The following is a 15,700-nucleotide window of genomic DNA, read 5'->3' as shown; positions in this document are numbered from 1 at the left end:
GCCCTAGATGCAAGAGGCATCATTTGGGAGAGTGTAGGGCAAGAGCCTGCTTCTTATGTGGAGCAGTGGGTCATCTTAAAAAGGATTGCCCTAAGGCAAGGAAAGAAGAACCCAGAAAGGCGGACAACTCAGCCCCAGCTTGAGTGTTCGCATTGACACAAGCAGAAGCTGAGGCTTCTCCCTCAGTTGTTACAGGTCAGCTTCTTAGTGCTGGAACCCCTTATAATGTGTTGATTGATTCTGGTGCTACACATTCCTTTGTTGCTAGTAGTGTTATTGATAGACTGTGTAGACCCTGTGATTTTTATGCTGTGGGGTTTGGAACTTTGCTACCCACTAGAGCGTTAGTGGTATCCAGGAGATGGGTCATATCTTTGCCAGTGATAGTAGAGGGCAGAAAGTTATCAGTGGATTTAATAGAGTTGGTTATGTCTGACTTCGATATGATACTGGGTATGGATTGGTTAGCAAAGTATGGGGCAACCATTGATTGCAGAAGGAAGATGGTCACCTTTGACCCTGAAGGTGAGGATCCTTTTGTGTTGGTTGGTGCTGTGCATGGACCTCGCATTCCTATGATTTATGTATTGAGGGCTAGGGATTTATTGCAAGGAGGATGCATTGGATTCTTAGCCAGTGTGGTTGATACCACTCAGGTCGTGCCAGTGAGACCAGAAGATACTAGACTCGTACGTGAGTTTCTGGATGTGTTTCTAGAAGATTTTCCAGGGTTGCCACTGCACAGAGAAATAGAGTTCGTTATAGAATTGGCACTAGGGACGGAGCCAGTGTCTAGAGCGCCTTACAGAATGGCCCCAGCTGAGTTGAAAGAATTAAAGGTACAGTTGCAAGAACTGTTGGATTTGGGTTTTATTAGACCTAGTTTCTCACATTGGGGTGCGCCAGTTCTGTTTGTAAAGAAGAAGGATGGTTCTCTAAGAATGTGTATTGATTACAGGGAACTGAATAAGCTGGCAATTAAGAATATGTATCCTTTGCCAAGGATAGATGATTTGTTCGATCAGTTGCAAGGTAAGAAGGTATTCTCAAAGATTGACCTTCGTTCTGGTTATCATCAGTTGAGAGTCAAGAAGGGAGATATACTGAAGACTGCTTTTCGTACCAGGTATGGGCATTATGAGTTCTTAGTTATTTCTTTTGGATTGACTAATGCCCCTGCTGCTTTTATGGATCTGATGAACATAGTGTTCAAGGATTATCAGGACCAGTTTGTGATCGTCTTCATCGATGATATTATGGTATATTCTCAGTCTGAGTCAGAGCATGAGCAACATCTGAGGTTGGTTCTACAAAGACTGAGGGAACACAGACTGTTTGCTAAGTTCAAGAAATGTGAGTTCTGGTTATCTTAGGTATCCTTTCTTGGGCACATTGTCAGTAAGGAGGGGATTAAGGTAGATTCAGCGAAGATCGATGCGGTCAGAGATTGTCCATGGCCAAAGAATGCTTCTGAGGTTAGAAGTTTCCTTGGATTGGCAGGTTATTATAGGTGTTTCGTGGAAGGGTTCTCAAAGATTGCTAGTGCATTGACTGAACAAACACGCAAGAGCCAGAAATTTGTGTGGTCAGATAAGTGTGAGAACAGCTTCCAAGAACTGAAGTAGAGATTGATTACAGCTTCGATTCTGAGTCTTCCGACAGATCAAGACAAGTTTGTGATTTATTGCGATGCTTCTCATCAGGGTTTGGGCTGTGTTTTGATGCAATCAGAGAAGGTAATTGCTTATGCTTCTCGTCAGTTGAAGGAGTATGAAAAGAGATATCCCACTCATGACTTAGAGTTGGCGGCTGTGGTTTTTGCTTTAAAGATATGGAGGCATTATCTATATGGAGAGAAGTGTGAGATCTATACAGACCACAAGAGCCTGAAGTACTTCTTCACTCAGAAAGATTTAAATATGAGACAAAGGCGTTGGTTGGAATTAGTAAAAGATTATGATTGTGAGATTCTATATCATCCAGGAAAAGCCAACGTGGTAGTTGATGCTTTAAGCCGGAAGGGTCCGGGACAGATTTATGGTATGAGGCTGATAGCCAGAGAGTTAGCAGATGATATGACCAGAGCTGGTATAGAGTTGCTAGTGGGCCAGTTGGCTAATATTACGCTACAGTCTACGCTGTTGGAGAGAATTAAGGAGGGTCAGCTGAGTGATCCACAGCTGATCAAGATTAGAGAGGATGTTCTGACTGGAGCATCCAGAGATTATACAGTGTCTGAGATAGGGTTGTTGAGATTCAAGGGGCAGATATGTGTTCCGTTAGACACTGCTTTGAGGCGAGAGATTCTGGATGAATCTCATACTACACCCTATTCTTTGCATCCAGGCACCACGAAGATGTATCAAGATGTGAGATCGTTGTATTGGTGGCCGGGGATGAAGATAGATGTAGTTGAATATGTGGCTAAGTGCTTGACATGTCAACAGGTCAAGGTTGAGCATCAGAGGCCGGCAGGGTTATTACAGCCTCTGGATATCCCAGAGTGGAAGTGGGAAGACATCACGATGGATTTCGTGGTGGGCTTACCTAGGACTATTAGTCAGCATGATTCTATTTGGGTGAAAGTGGATCGCTACACCAAGTCAGCTCACTTTCTGCCAGTGAGGACTACTTATATAGTTGACTAGTATGCAGATCTCTATGTGAGAGAGTTCGTGCGCCTCCATGGAGCGCCTAGGTCGATCGTGTCAGATCGGGACCCTACTTTTACTTCCAAGTTCTAGGGAAGTTTGCAGAAAGCCATGGGGACACAGTTGAAGTTCAGTACTGCTTATCATCCTCAGACATATGGGCAATCTGAGAGGACGATACAGATATTAGAAGACATGCTGAGAGCATGTGTGCTGGACTTTGGTGGATCTTGGAGTAAGTATCTGCCTTTGATGGAGTTCTCCTACAATAACAGTTATCAGTCTACCATTGGAGTTGCACCTTATGAGATGCTATATCGTAGGAAGTGCAGATCTCCCATTCATTGGGATGAGACAGGTGAAAGGAGATACTTGGGTCCTGAAGCAGTTCAGAGGACCAGTGAGGCTATTGAGAAGATTAGAGCTCGGATGCTTACTTCTCAGAGTAGACAAAAGAGCTATGTAGATCCCAAGCGCAGGAACGTGGGGTTCCAAGTGGGAGACTATGTCTTCCTTAGAGTCTCACCATGGAAATGGGTGAGAAGGTTTGGGAAGAAAGGTAAGCTGAGCCCCAGGTTTGTAGGTCCAATTGAGATCCTGGAGAGGATTGGTCAAGTGGCTTACAGATTGGCTTTGCCTTTGGCGTTGTCAGCCGTGCATAATGTATTCCATGTTTCAGCTCTTCAGAGGTATGTAACTGATGTGAATCATATTTTGAGCTATGAAGATCTGGAGCTCGAGCCAGATCTCTCCTTTGAGGAGCAGCCAGTTCAGATACTGACAGAAAAGATAAGGTCATCGGGAATAAGACAATACCTTTGGTTAAGGTATTGTGGAGGAACAGCAAGGTCGAGGAAGTGACCTGGGAGCTAGAGTCAGTATCCCGAGCTGTTCAGGTAAATTTCGAGGACGAAATTTCTGTAAGGAGGGGATAGTTGTAATGCCCCGAATTCTCTGATGTGGTTTAATGGCGGGTTTAGTAGGCTGGGAGGGCCATACTTGTTTAATTATGCCATTAAATGATAATATGCATGTATATGTGGATTATATTATAATATGATGTTAAATGTATGCATGTGGGTCCACATTTTAATTACAGGGGTGTGATGGTAATTTGGCCCGTTGAGGGTATAATTATATATTTGTATGCATGTCGGTGATATGTTGTTGAGACCACATTATAATGTGGGTTTGTTCGAGCTGTTCGGCATGAGACAATCTTGGAATATTGATTAGCGGTCTAGTCATAACAGGTTTAAGTTCGGGGCTTGGGATGAGTCTCGAGGTGATTTTAATGATTAGAGCGTTACCAGGAATTAAAGAGTAACGGGATATGAATTATTGGTGTTTGAGATTATTGAGAATAGAGGGAATTGGAGAGCGTTAATTATGATTAACGAGATAGGTGGAAAATACCAATTTTGCCCTTGGGAGCCTTTAGAAACCTTAATTAGACCTAGGGGTATTTTGGTCTTTTCACCCCTAGGATAGATATAACCATTTTTGGCTGTGAAAGAAAAGAAGAAAACAGAGTATACTTGAAGCTTCTCCCGTACCTATCTTCCCTTCGGTTTTCTTTGTGATTTTTGAACCATTCTTCAGGATTCAAGCTTGGGAAGTAAGCCTTGGGAGTTTGGGAGAGTGTTCCTCCATTGAAGAGCATCACAAGCTGAGATTTGGGTAAGTTTCTAACCATTGAATTCCCTGGTTTGTCCTGTTTTAGTTCTGTTTTGCAGCTAAGATTTCTAGGTTGAATACCTGGTTTTGTTGGGAGTTTTGGCTAGGGTTCTTATGGTTGTGATGTTTGGGATATGTTGGGATGATTTTTGGGTTCATTTGGCACCAAAAATGGAATTTGGAAGCATTGGAAACAGGTTAGAATCGAAGGAGATGAAGAAGGAGGTTTCAGGGGGTTTCTGGTTTGGACGTAGCGCTATGGCGCCCACCTTAAGGCGCTACAGCGCTACTGAGGGGGCATTTGGGCGTGTTGGGGGTTCTGAGTATAGCGCTGGGGCGCTAGGGATCAGTGCTGTAGTGCTACTCTGTTCCTTCAAAGTCTCGTTTTGTGTGTTTTTAAGGGTTTTTGACTTGGGGTTTCAATCCTTAAGGCCCGAGATCGAATCTACTCATCGTGTGGGTATGTTTCGAGGTCCCGAGAGTGGTGCTTAGGTTAAGACCCTATTATTGTTGATTCTCATTAATGGAGGTTATAATTGGTTGTGATTAGGTAACCGCTAACGAACCAAAAGGTCGATCGTTCTCAGGAGTCGTTCTTATAATATTTCTCGCTCGAACCTGAGGTAAGAAAACTACACCCCGTGTATATGACATGTATGATAGTTGTTGAGACATGCTGGTTGATAAACGTGGACATGGATTGCATATTAAATGCTAGCGAATATTGTTTATATGTATATGGCACTGACTAGTCAGGGATACTGACCTAAGAGTCAGAACTGGCATAAGCGTCCTGAATGCAGGGCCGAATGAAGATTAGATCTAATCGATATCAGCATTGAATGGCTCTAAGGCATTAACGCTGGACCGACCCTAATGTTGATGAACTTATAAGCTCTTGGCTAGTCTAAGACTAGTTACTCAAAGCCGGGGCCTAAGGCCTAGGTGACCGCTTGTCACATGGCTAGGGAACGATGTTCCAGGGTTATGACTCCATGGTCATGGGGAAGGTTATGTTGGTGACCAGTCACCATGCACCTATCCTAGTTAAGCTAATGAAAGGTTCACTTACCTGTTAAGTCCCGGTGACCCTATCGTCACAAGGCTGAAGGGAGCTATTCCCAATTTAGTGACTTTTGGGACTGTCACATATCTGTTTTGGACTGATAGTCCTGAATGCTTATTATGATCATTGTTGAAATTATATCATGCTATATTGTGTTATCTTGCTGGGCCTCGGCTCATGGGTGCTATGTCGTGCAGGTAAAGGGAAAGAAAAGCTCACCCAGCTTTGAGTGGAGAGCTTAGGTGGTGATGTGTACATATGCGGCCGCTTGACCACCACGGCCAAGGAGTTCTCAGAGGAACTAGGGGGTTTACCCCATTTTTTCTGCTTAGGTTGGCGGGGTTATAAATTTGAAACAGTAGTGGCCATTTTGAGTTGTAAATAACTTGTAAATGTTTTAATAAGCTCATGAGCAGTTGTATTTAATAAAATATATCATTTCCTTTTTATTGGTTTTCCACCTTAGCATGTTAATAACACTTAGAGCACGTTTTTAACCAAATGACTCGGGTAGCGGGTCAAATTTCCGGTTCACCGATCACCGTAACTGTTATAGGGTAACCAGGGCGTTACAATCAGGGTTTCCTCCTTCCTCGTTCATTGGGCTCAGGATGGGCACGAACCTCTTAAGAGGGCCCATGACCCGTTGGGTCATGCCACATGTCAAAGGTGGAACACAGGGATAGCAATGTCTAATTACCTTTTAAATATTGTATTGTTGTGAGATTGTTGTCGTGTTGCATTTAATCTGTTTTTTTGATATTTTATTGGAGTGTGTTGCTTTCTTAAAATGTAAGAATGAGTTTTTTGATGTTGTTTTTTGGTTTTTTTTTTGTAGCTGCAATGGGTTGCACTGTGTTGTTGTGAGGTTATTGTCGTATTGTTTTTTTGTTGTTTGTTTAACATTATATTTTTTTGTTGATGTTTAGTGTAAATCGTATTTTTGTAATTTTGAAACATTAAAATCGTATTTTTAAAAACTTGAGTTAGTAGAAATGTAAAAAAATAAATAAAGGACCGTAAAAATATAAAAAAAAAATCATAAAAAGTGGGTATTTATGAAAAAAAAACCTAAATTATATTAGAAAGATATGATGTTTAAATGATATTGAAAATATATATATGTAGGGGAATTCTCCTATAGTGGCTTTATTTTAAGCCCTACCGGTAGCGCTCTCAGTGTTCTCAACCCTTAAACAGTTTTTGGCGCAATTTTTTATGACCGTGTATATTGTAGCTATTTAGAGCATCTTTCAAATTTTCAGAAAATTCCGAATAGTTTACAGTACCGAAAACTAGGTTCAAACATGTTGCACGCGTGACTAATTTTTTTTATGTGAGTGGAAAACAACATGTTTGAACCTAGTTTTCGGTACTGTAAACTATTCGGAATTTTCTGAAAATTTGCAGGATGCTCTAAATAGCTACAATATACATGGTCATAAAAAAAGTCGCGGCGAAAACTATTCACAGGTTGAGAAACACTGAGAGCTCTACCAGTAAGACTTAAAGTGAAACCTCTACAAGAGAATTTCCCTATATATTTATTGATGCAATGTAAAAGTTTGATCTTCTTACAGTTAAAGGTTTTTTAAATTCAAAGCAGATGCACTAGATTTGATCCGTATTTCTACTTGAATGAAATCCTAGGAAAAAAATCCTTGTGTTTTTAAAACTTTCATAACAAACTTTGTGCTTATCAAAATTGACCAAGAATAACCTTTGACCAAAATTTAGTCAATTTTTTTTATTGAAAATTCAACAATATTCTTTAATTGAATTAATGAATTAATGAAATATTTTAAAACATTGAAATTGATTTACTATGTGTAAAAACTATTAAAATGAAAATAATTAACTTGTTGGGTAGTAAGTAGGGGTAGCAATTTGGGTCACGACACGACACAACATGATTAAGATAAACACAAATTCAATATGTTTAATAATTATGTCGTGTTCGTGTTTGAATTTTTGACACATTTAATAATCATGTCGTGTCATAATCGTGTCAGACACGATAATACGAATAATTTGCATAGATTTTATGATTTTTTTCATATAGTTATGATTAATCGTGTCATAATCGTGTTATCGTGTTCGTGTCATGTTGATTTGTTTAATAATCGTGTCGTGTTCGTATTCGTGTTCATATTTTTGACACGTTTAATAATCGTGTCGTGTTCGTGTTCACCTTAATCGTGTCGTGCCATAATCATGTCGATATGAATCTGACACGTTTACACAAATTGCCAACCTTAATAGTAGGTTAGTTTCACACTTTCCTTTCAGAAAAAAAAAAAAAAAAAAAAAAAAAAGTTGGTTTCACACACAAATAATGGCAATTACATACATAGGATATTCCATCAAAAGAAATGCTAAAGAGCACACTCCAACATCTTATAACATGACACGTCAACATTAATAGTGAGTAATAAATATCACGTGTTATAAGGTGAGGGGACCCCTTTTTGGGGTCCTCTTTAGCAATTCTGGAAAACTTTGGTTGGTGTGTTATTACAGTTATTGTAGGCGTTTGTAAGATTGTACAAGTGGAGATGGCCAACTAAGGCTCACGGTAAGATCGTGAGAACCAGGTAAGAATTCAGGAGTTAAGAAACACAAACAAACGGCTCTGCTCTGGTATGCGTGCGTCGGAGAATAGTTTTACATTTACAGATATTTATATATATTATATAATATATATATATATATTTAAACACGCACGTACTTACCGACGACGAAACATAAAAAGACGCTGCTTTCTCCATAATTAAACAAACAAAACATTTCTTCTTCTTCAAAAGTCTTCTGGCTTTTTCACAAACACTTTCTCGTTGATCTAAAAGCGGGACTAGAGAATAATGAGTTTCAGGGATGATAGTGACGACGGAAGGGATCTTAGAAAGCCCTTCCTCCATACTGGCAGCTGGTATCGGATGGGCTCAAGGCAATCCAGTATGATGGGCTCCACTCAGGCCATTCGGGATAGCTCCATCTCCGTCGTGGCCTGTGTTCTTATTGTGGCTTTGGGTCCTATCCAATTCGGATTCACGGTACGGATAATTTCTCAGATTGATTTTGCTCTAACTAATTTCTCTGTTTTTTCCTGGGCAAGCTAATGTAGAGTTTTCCATTTTCTTTGATTTATTTATTTATATTTTAAAAATTTTCAGTCTGGTTATTCTTCTCCTACCCAAGCTGCAATCACCAAGGATCTTGGACTCACAGTGTCAGAGGTTTGGATCTCAGTTCCTTTAGCATTTACATGAATATATGGGTTTCTGCTATTTTAGTCTCTAACAGATCCTTGGGGTCAGTTTTCTCTGTTTGGATCTTTGTCCAATGTTGGTGCCATGGTTGGGGCCATAGCGAGCGGTCAAATATCTGAATATATTGGTCGAAAAGGGGTATGGTCAACTTATGTTTCTCTTTTTAAGTAAATAAAAATAAATGTTCTGCTTTTGCCGAATTTGATTGCTTATTTTTACTCTCTCGTGTTTAATCTCAGTCTTTGATGATAGCTGCGATTCCTAACATTATCGGATGGCTTGCCATATCATTTGCCAAAGTGGGTTTGAAAAGCTACCAATTTTTGCACCAACTGCATACATATGCAAAATGTGGTCAGGAAACGCTTATCTTTTTGTCACTGCTTTTTGTAGGATTCTTCATTTCTCTACATGGGAAGGTTGTTGGAAGGCTTTGGTGTGGGGATAATCTCGTACGTGGTAGGTTTGTGCTTCATTGTTTGTGTCTTTGACAATATGAATTTGTGCTTGTAAATAACACTGTCGTCTCAATAACTTTGGCTTTTTCAGGTACCTGTATATATAGCTGAGATATCACCTCAAAACTTAAGAGGCAGTCTGGGTTCAGTAAACCAGGTTCAATGACGTTAATTGTCTATTTCATAATTATTTAGTCTTATAGTAATGTTTTAAGTTATTATCATTACTGAGTTTTTTTTCCCTTCCCATCTAAATATAGCTATCTGTCACCGCGGGCATAATGCTGGCTTATTTGTTGGGACTTTTTGTTCCCTGGAGAATACTGGCAGTTTTGGGTAAACCTTAAATCAATGACACATCCTTTATTGAAAATTCTATTAATCTTTTTTTTTGGGGGGAAATCAAATTTGTGATTGTGGTTGATTTTTTTATTTTTATTTTTAAAAAGGATTGTGGTTGGTTTAGTTAGTACTTGATATGATATTTATTAGTACGTGAAGACTGTTCTGTACATTAAGAGGGAAGGCACGCTGCTAAAATTCACTATAATCGAAAGAACTTAATCAAATTCACTATAAATTTTAGTGATTAATTTTGGATGAAACCTTTGAGTCATAAAATAAGTGCTTTTCGGTTTCTTCCCCTTTAACAAAGTAAAAAAAAGGCTTTTCAAAGTTGATGGAACTGTTCAACATTTTTTTTTCCTGCAGGAGTACTGCCTTGCACAATACTGATTCCTGGACTGTTCTTTATTCCAGAATCCCCTCGGTGGCTTGTAAGTTGCGTTGAAATTATAGGCTTTTCATTCAATCATCATTAATTATGTTGTTTTAGTTTTGACTATGCATTGTTCTGGACCTAAATTCAGGCCAAAATGGGCAAGACAGATGATTTTGAAGCCTCTTTGCAAGTTCTTCGTGGTTTTGATACTGATATTTCAGCTGAAGTAAATGACATCAAGGTTGCAACCCTTTCATACATGCAATTTCCTTCAGAAAACTCTGCATAATTCTCGAATTTCATCTAACCTGAAATCAACTATTGGAATCATATATGTGCAGAGATCTGTAGCATCTTCAAGCAAAAGGTCAACAATTCATTTTGCAGAACTCAAGCAAAGACGATACTATATGCCTCTCACGGTTTGAACTCTTTTCCAGAAGATTTATTTTTCCACGTGCTTGTGCTTTGACCTGAATTTTGCTACAAGTTGATTCATTTGAGCCTAACTGCTTTTACGCATCTCTCAGATTGGAATCGGATTACTTGTACTTCAGCAGATTAGTGGAATTAATGGTGTTCTATTCTATTCAAGTACCATTTTTGAAGCTGCTGGTGAGCTTCAAGTCCTTACATCCTTTGTATTGTTGTGGACTTAGATTTTTACTTCAAATGATTCTTATTGGCGCCGTTATTTGAACAGGGGTGAAATCAGGTAATGCAGCAACATTCGGTCTTGGGGCTATTCAGGTAAAACTAGAGGATAATCAGAGTGTTTTGCTCCATGCAATTGTTGCACAATCATAACTAGGATTTGTATGCAATTAGGTCATGGCTACTCTAGTGACTACGTGGTTGGTGGACAAGGCAGGCCGTCGGCTTCTCCTTATTGTGAGTTGGAGGAGTTCCCCATAATGTATTCATTTTGTTAATTTCTATTTTGGGAATAGTAAATGGGAAGTTTTGCACTTCTTATTGCAGGTTTCCTCTGCTGGAATGACACTTAGCCTCCTTGTCGTAGCAGTAGCATTCTATCTAAAGGTAACACACCTTTGTAAAGTTAATTAATTTATTTATTTGCTTTGTTAGTTAACTTGTTTATCTAAAAATTGTTTTTCTGTTTAACTGTTTACAGGAAGCTGTACCAAGCGATTCTGGTTTGTATAGCGCAATGAGCATCCTATCAGTGGTTGGGGTCGTGGTATGTATATATTTTATCACAATTTAGGGAGCATTTTTTATTTTGGTCTTTTCAATTTTTTTTCCAAAGCACTCATTTCATTTGCTTTTTAGGCAATGGTAGTTGCCTTCTCCTTGGGTGTTGGAGCTATTCCATGGATCATAATGTCTGAGGTATGAATTCCTAGTCTCCATTCACCACTTTTTCTCCGTGTTATCGTCGAAGAAAAACATGATCTTGCAAGTTATTGCAGCTACTAAGTGGGTTTCATTTTTTGGGAAACGCAGATTCTTCCAGTCAATATTAAAGGCCTAGCTGGAAGTGTAGCAACTCTTGCTAACTGGTTCACTGCCTGGGTGGTCACGATGACTGCAAATTTGCTCCTGCACTGGAGTACTGGAGGTGTGCCCCTCTCTCTCTCAATATATATCTCTATATATAAGTGATTCTTGTCCGCGTTATAGGGTTTCATATTATCTGCCCATTTTGTGTTTCAATACGCTAATACGATGTTGCTGGCTTCAACAGGAACCTTCACCATTTACATGGTAGTGAGTGCTTTCACTGTGATATTTGTGGCCAAATGGGTTCCTGAGACAAAAGGAAGAACTTTAGAAGAGATTCAGTCATCCTTCAGATAAAGGATTCCTTCTCCTTTCCCTTCTCTTTCTGGATCGAAGAAGCCAATTCTACAGGCACCTTCTTCAGTCAACAAAGAGTTGTTGGTCCATATTTTTTTCTTTCCCGGTAATAATAATGTGTTTAAAAAATATTGCCCATTAATTCAATCGTGTGTTCAATGCATTTTTTCAATTTAGTATAGGGGAGAGAGAGTTTTAATTAGTCGGAATCACAGTAATTACACAAATAAAAACAAAAGAAAAAACCTAACCGCTGACTCAACAAAAAGGTCAAACGGCTAAATCTTAAATTGGAATGATTGATTTGGTGGTGGTATGCTAGATTTTAAGTCCGCTGTTTTAAAGTGCGGTAGACGGTTATGCTCAACACAAATTTAATCATAAATTTATCACGTCAAATCACACGTGTTTTCTTTAGTTCCATCAAAATTATTCATTTGATAAAAAAGGAAAAACACCAGAAAAACGAGGGAAAAGTAGGTGACTACGAATACATAAAAAAGAAAGAGTTTGGTAGGAGACTACGACTACATAAAAAAGAAAGAGTTTGGTAGGAGAGACTACGACTTCATAAAAATAGACTGGTAGCCATAAAATGGATTAGGGGGTACTCTTTTACATAGATAAGAGAAAATAATAATTAAAAACTAGATAAGGGAGAACGAATAGCAGTGAAAAACATCATTCATTAAACTTTAGAGTTTATCCAAAATACTATCTTTTTCTATTGCTACTTACTTTTACCTGGCAAATTTTTTACATTTTAAAAACAAACAGATAAAAAAAAGGGAATTAACTTTCCAGACTAACTTTTTTAACACGTCCAAAAATTTAATGACCGGGTCAGTCACAACACAATACAACAACAATAATTGTGTAAAGAAAGGATTTGAGAAAACAAATAATAACAAGCAGAATGCTCACCACAAGTTTTAAAAGTTGGTTTGCGAGAAGATCCAACGGACATTTCGTATAGGTCATAACAGATAAAGCCAAACCGCCAACACAAGAGCGAGGGTAGTAGAAACAGAAAAAGGAGGTCCAGTATGTTGCTCTACCACACTGCCAGTTGTTTTTTTTTTTGGCAGATACGGCAGAATTTCGCACTTACCTTAATGAAGAAGTATATCCCTAGAATCCAACAAAAGTTCATCACAATTCACAGGTAAAAGCTTTAATAAGCTCAACAAAATAGTTTGAGTTCATATCAAGTGTAATCAAATTAAAAAAAAAATACTAAAATCGTACAAAAAGAAGATTAAGGACTTCCGATACAAGTTTATCATTGACATATTACACAGAAGAAAAAACATAAGTAGCAGAATGACAACTAGGCAACATGATCTCGGTACGAAATCAACAATTCTAAACATCATAGCACTCTCAACTGATAATGGGTATTATGATATTATATGTCATGAGAAACCAAGTAACCATAAAAACCATGAATCACATCTAGTATCAAATGAAAAACTCAACATCAAGGGATAACATAGCGAAAGATATGAGTGACAAGTGGTAACCTGAATGGAATAAATCCAAATCGTAACTCCAGCTAGGAAATTGTCTTCACAGGATACTTGTCAATGCAATCTTCCCACGGACCATTTCGAGAAGGCTTGACTCTATGAAGCGCTTCCCAGACCGCACTATTACATTTGAAACCACTTCCGAATGCAATCTGCCAAACCCGATTGCCCTTTCGCATTCTTCCCTTAGCTTCTATATATGCCAACTCATACCAAATGGAGCTTGACGAAGTGTTTCCAAACCGGTGAAGAGCCATCCTAGAAGCCTCTACGTGTATTGGCAAAAGCTGCAGGTTCTTCTCTAGCTCATCAATCACAGCCCTTCCTCCAGCATGAATGCAGAAATGATCAAATGCCAACTTGAAATCTGGAATGTATGGCTTCATATTCGAGTTTAGTAACTTCTTAACCAGGAGAGTCACAAAGAAAAGAAGCTGCTCACTAATGGGGAGCACAAGAGGACCTAAAGTGGTAATGTTAGTCTTAAGAGCTCCTCCAGCTATTGCCATCAAATCTTTGGACAGGGAAACCCCCGTCTTCCCAGCATCATCCTGTTCCTGATAAACACATCGAAAAGCCTTATCGTCTGCACCCTTATGGGTCCTCACAACATGAACAAGCCTGTACTTAGCTCGCCTTCTATCGACAGATTTGTTAGAAAGCAAAACCGCCGAACCTCCAACTCGAAACAAGCAATTGGGTATCAACATTGACTTCTTGTTCCCAAAGTACCAGTTCTGAGTAATATTTTCAGTACTCACAACAACGGCATAGGTATTCCTATGAACCTGCAACAAGTCCTTGGCAAGATCAATAGCTATAACCCCAGCACTACAACCCATTCCTCCAAGGTTAAAGCTCCTTATATTACCCCTCAACTTGTACTTGTTCACAATCATAGCGGAAAGAGACGGCGTGGGATTAAACAAGCTACAGTTCACAACTAGAATGCCAATATTCTTAGGCTTAACATTCGTATTGGCAAAAAGATTATCCAAGGCACCATACATGACCTGTTCGGCCTCCTCTCTAGCCGCGGCCATGGAAGGCCTCGGTGGAATGAAGTGCATCGCTTCGGGAACATAAGTGTCCTCGCCTAGGCCTGAACGCTCCAAAATCTTGCGCTGAAACTCAAGAGACGATTCGTCAAAGTCTCCGGTGAGCCGTGAATGTTCCAAGAACCGGTTATAGGGAGCCTTGAGATGATCAGGGGCACGATAACAGGAATAGTCAACGAGATAAATCGGTCTAGGACGAGACATGATATAAACAGTGAAACCAAAAACCAAGAAAGCAGAGCATATAATAACGCTGACCAGATTATACTGAAGGTGAAGCCATAGATGGCGCAAATCACCCAGATCCATTTGCGAGGCCTCAATTAGGGTTATAAAAATCAAAGGAATGAAACACAAAGTCAACAGATTGGAGATTAAATAATGGTACCCTAATTTCACGTACTTGAGATTCACGCTCTGGAGAAAATCCGGCAACCTTCTAGCTTGCCGGATCTGAACCCCGCCGGCGGAGGTGACCTGAGTTGCGCCGCCTGAATCCATGGCGGTGACCAAAAATCACCCGCCGCCGGAGTCTTTTAGGGTGTCTGCACTCGATGTACTTACAATAGCGATATCAGCAAACAAACAATGATATTATATACACATATTTATAATCAGTGTGCTTTTATTGTGTGCGTGAAGATAGGGAACGCCGCGGAGATCGTTATTAAAAAAAAAATGAGGCCAAATTTCTCTCTCTTTCTCTTTCTTTATTTTTTTTCTTTTTCTTTATTTTCTCGGAAAAATCGTAGATTTGAAGCGGCGGATTTTGACGGTTAAGTGGTTTACGTGGGAAATGGGAATCTACGGCTTTTTTTTCTTTTTTTTTTTAGTATGGACGGATACTGATCAAGGTGAAGATGGATGAATACTGAGTGGGATTCTCATTATTTTTATGCTTAAAAAAAATTCAAAGAGGGAGAGGAGACTAAGGAAGAGAAACTATAATAAATGCTCAGATTTTTTAATTTGACCAATATCTTCAGTTTATATTTGTGCTTACTAGTAGTGGTATAATTGCCCCCCATAATGGTACACAAGTACAAATCGTACGAATGTATTTACTATTGACGGTTTTTTTAGATTAATAAATACTACAAATCCCCCCCTATTCACGCTAAATAAAAAGCCCACAAAAGATAAACAAGGTAAAAATAAGAATAAACCACTGTAAAAATATAATAGAAGAAAAGCTTATCAAATAAAAAGTTTGAAATGAAAAAATAAGATTACAATAAAGAAAGGTTCAAAAGCGATGAAATGGGCGGTGAAATAAGTCAACACCAAAAACATTTGGTGAGATCTGAGCAGAACAATTTGTCTTCTTTTTGGCAGAATAATTGTACATGAGAAATGTATCCAGTCATTCAGTGGGTTTATGGTTCACAATGAATGTTGCTGATGCTGATGCTGGTACCTGGTGGTGAATAAAACATTTAACCACTAGAGA

At 39.1% G+C, this 15,700-nt stretch overlaps 2 protein-coding genes across 2 annotated transcripts; one reads left to right on the top strand and one right to left on the bottom strand.

Annotated features, from left to right (window-relative positions):
• The first annotated feature begins 7,928 nt into the window (after positions 1 to 7,928).
• Positions 7,929 to 11,826, top strand: LOC133803929 (sugar transporter ERD6-like 6). The gene is made up of 18 exons (XM_062242073.1): positions 7,929 to 8,447; positions 8,568 to 8,630; positions 8,712 to 8,801; positions 8,903 to 8,962; positions 9,057 to 9,122; positions 9,213 to 9,278; positions 9,382 to 9,457; positions 9,833 to 9,897; positions 9,991 to 10,083; positions 10,184 to 10,264; positions 10,373 to 10,457; positions 10,546 to 10,592; positions 10,671 to 10,733; positions 10,824 to 10,883; positions 10,978 to 11,043; positions 11,136 to 11,195; positions 11,310 to 11,424; positions 11,551 to 11,826. Exons 1-18 carry the CDS (start codon positions 8,256 to 8,258, stop codon positions 11,661 to 11,663), a joined length of 1,461 nt encoding a protein of 486 aa, XP_062098057.1. The 5' UTR covers positions 7,929 to 8,255; the 3' UTR covers positions 11,664 to 11,826.
• A 503-nt stretch (positions 11,827 to 12,329) lies between these two features.
• LOC133803928 (3-ketoacyl-CoA synthase 4) lies at positions 12,330 to 15,178 on the bottom strand. The gene is made up of 2 exons (XM_062242072.1): positions 13,187 to 15,178; positions 12,330 to 12,794 (listed from the first exon to the last, which is right to left on the bottom strand). The coding sequence occupies exon 1, from the start codon at positions 14,749 to 14,751 to the stop codon at positions 13,219 to 13,221; it is 1,533 nt and encodes a 510-aa protein (XP_062098056.1). The 5' UTR covers positions 14,752 to 15,178; the 3' UTR covers positions 12,330 to 12,794; positions 13,187 to 13,218.
• Between the last annotated feature and the right edge of the window lie 522 nt (positions 15,179 to 15,700).

The sequence above is a fragment of the Humulus lupulus genome, chromosome X (genome assembly GCF_963169125.1).
Source record: "Humulus lupulus chromosome X, drHumLupu1.1, whole genome shotgun sequence".
Lineage (NCBI taxonomy): Eukaryota > Viridiplantae > Streptophyta > Magnoliopsida > Rosales > Cannabaceae > Humulus > Humulus lupulus.
The sequence above is the reverse complement of the archived record's forward strand: the minus strand, read 5'-3'. Positions and strand labels throughout refer to the sequence as shown.

Coding starts and splice junctions, on each gene's coding strand:
- LOC133803929 (XM_062242073.1), top strand. CDS start 8,256: ATGAGTTTCAGGGATGATAGTGACGACGGAAGGGATCTTAGAAAGCCC. Junction 10,265..10,372: donor GATACTATATGCCTCTCACG/GTTTGAACTCTT, acceptor CGCATCTCTCAG/ATTGGAATCGGATTACTTGT. Junction 10,734..10,823: donor GCCGTCGGCTTCTCCTTATT/GTGAGTTGGAGG, acceptor TTCTTATTGCAG/GTTTCCTCTGCTGGAATGAC.
- LOC133803928 (XM_062242072.1), bottom strand. CDS start 14,751: ATGGATTCAGGCGGCGCAACTCAGGTCACCTCCGCCGGCGGGGTTCAG.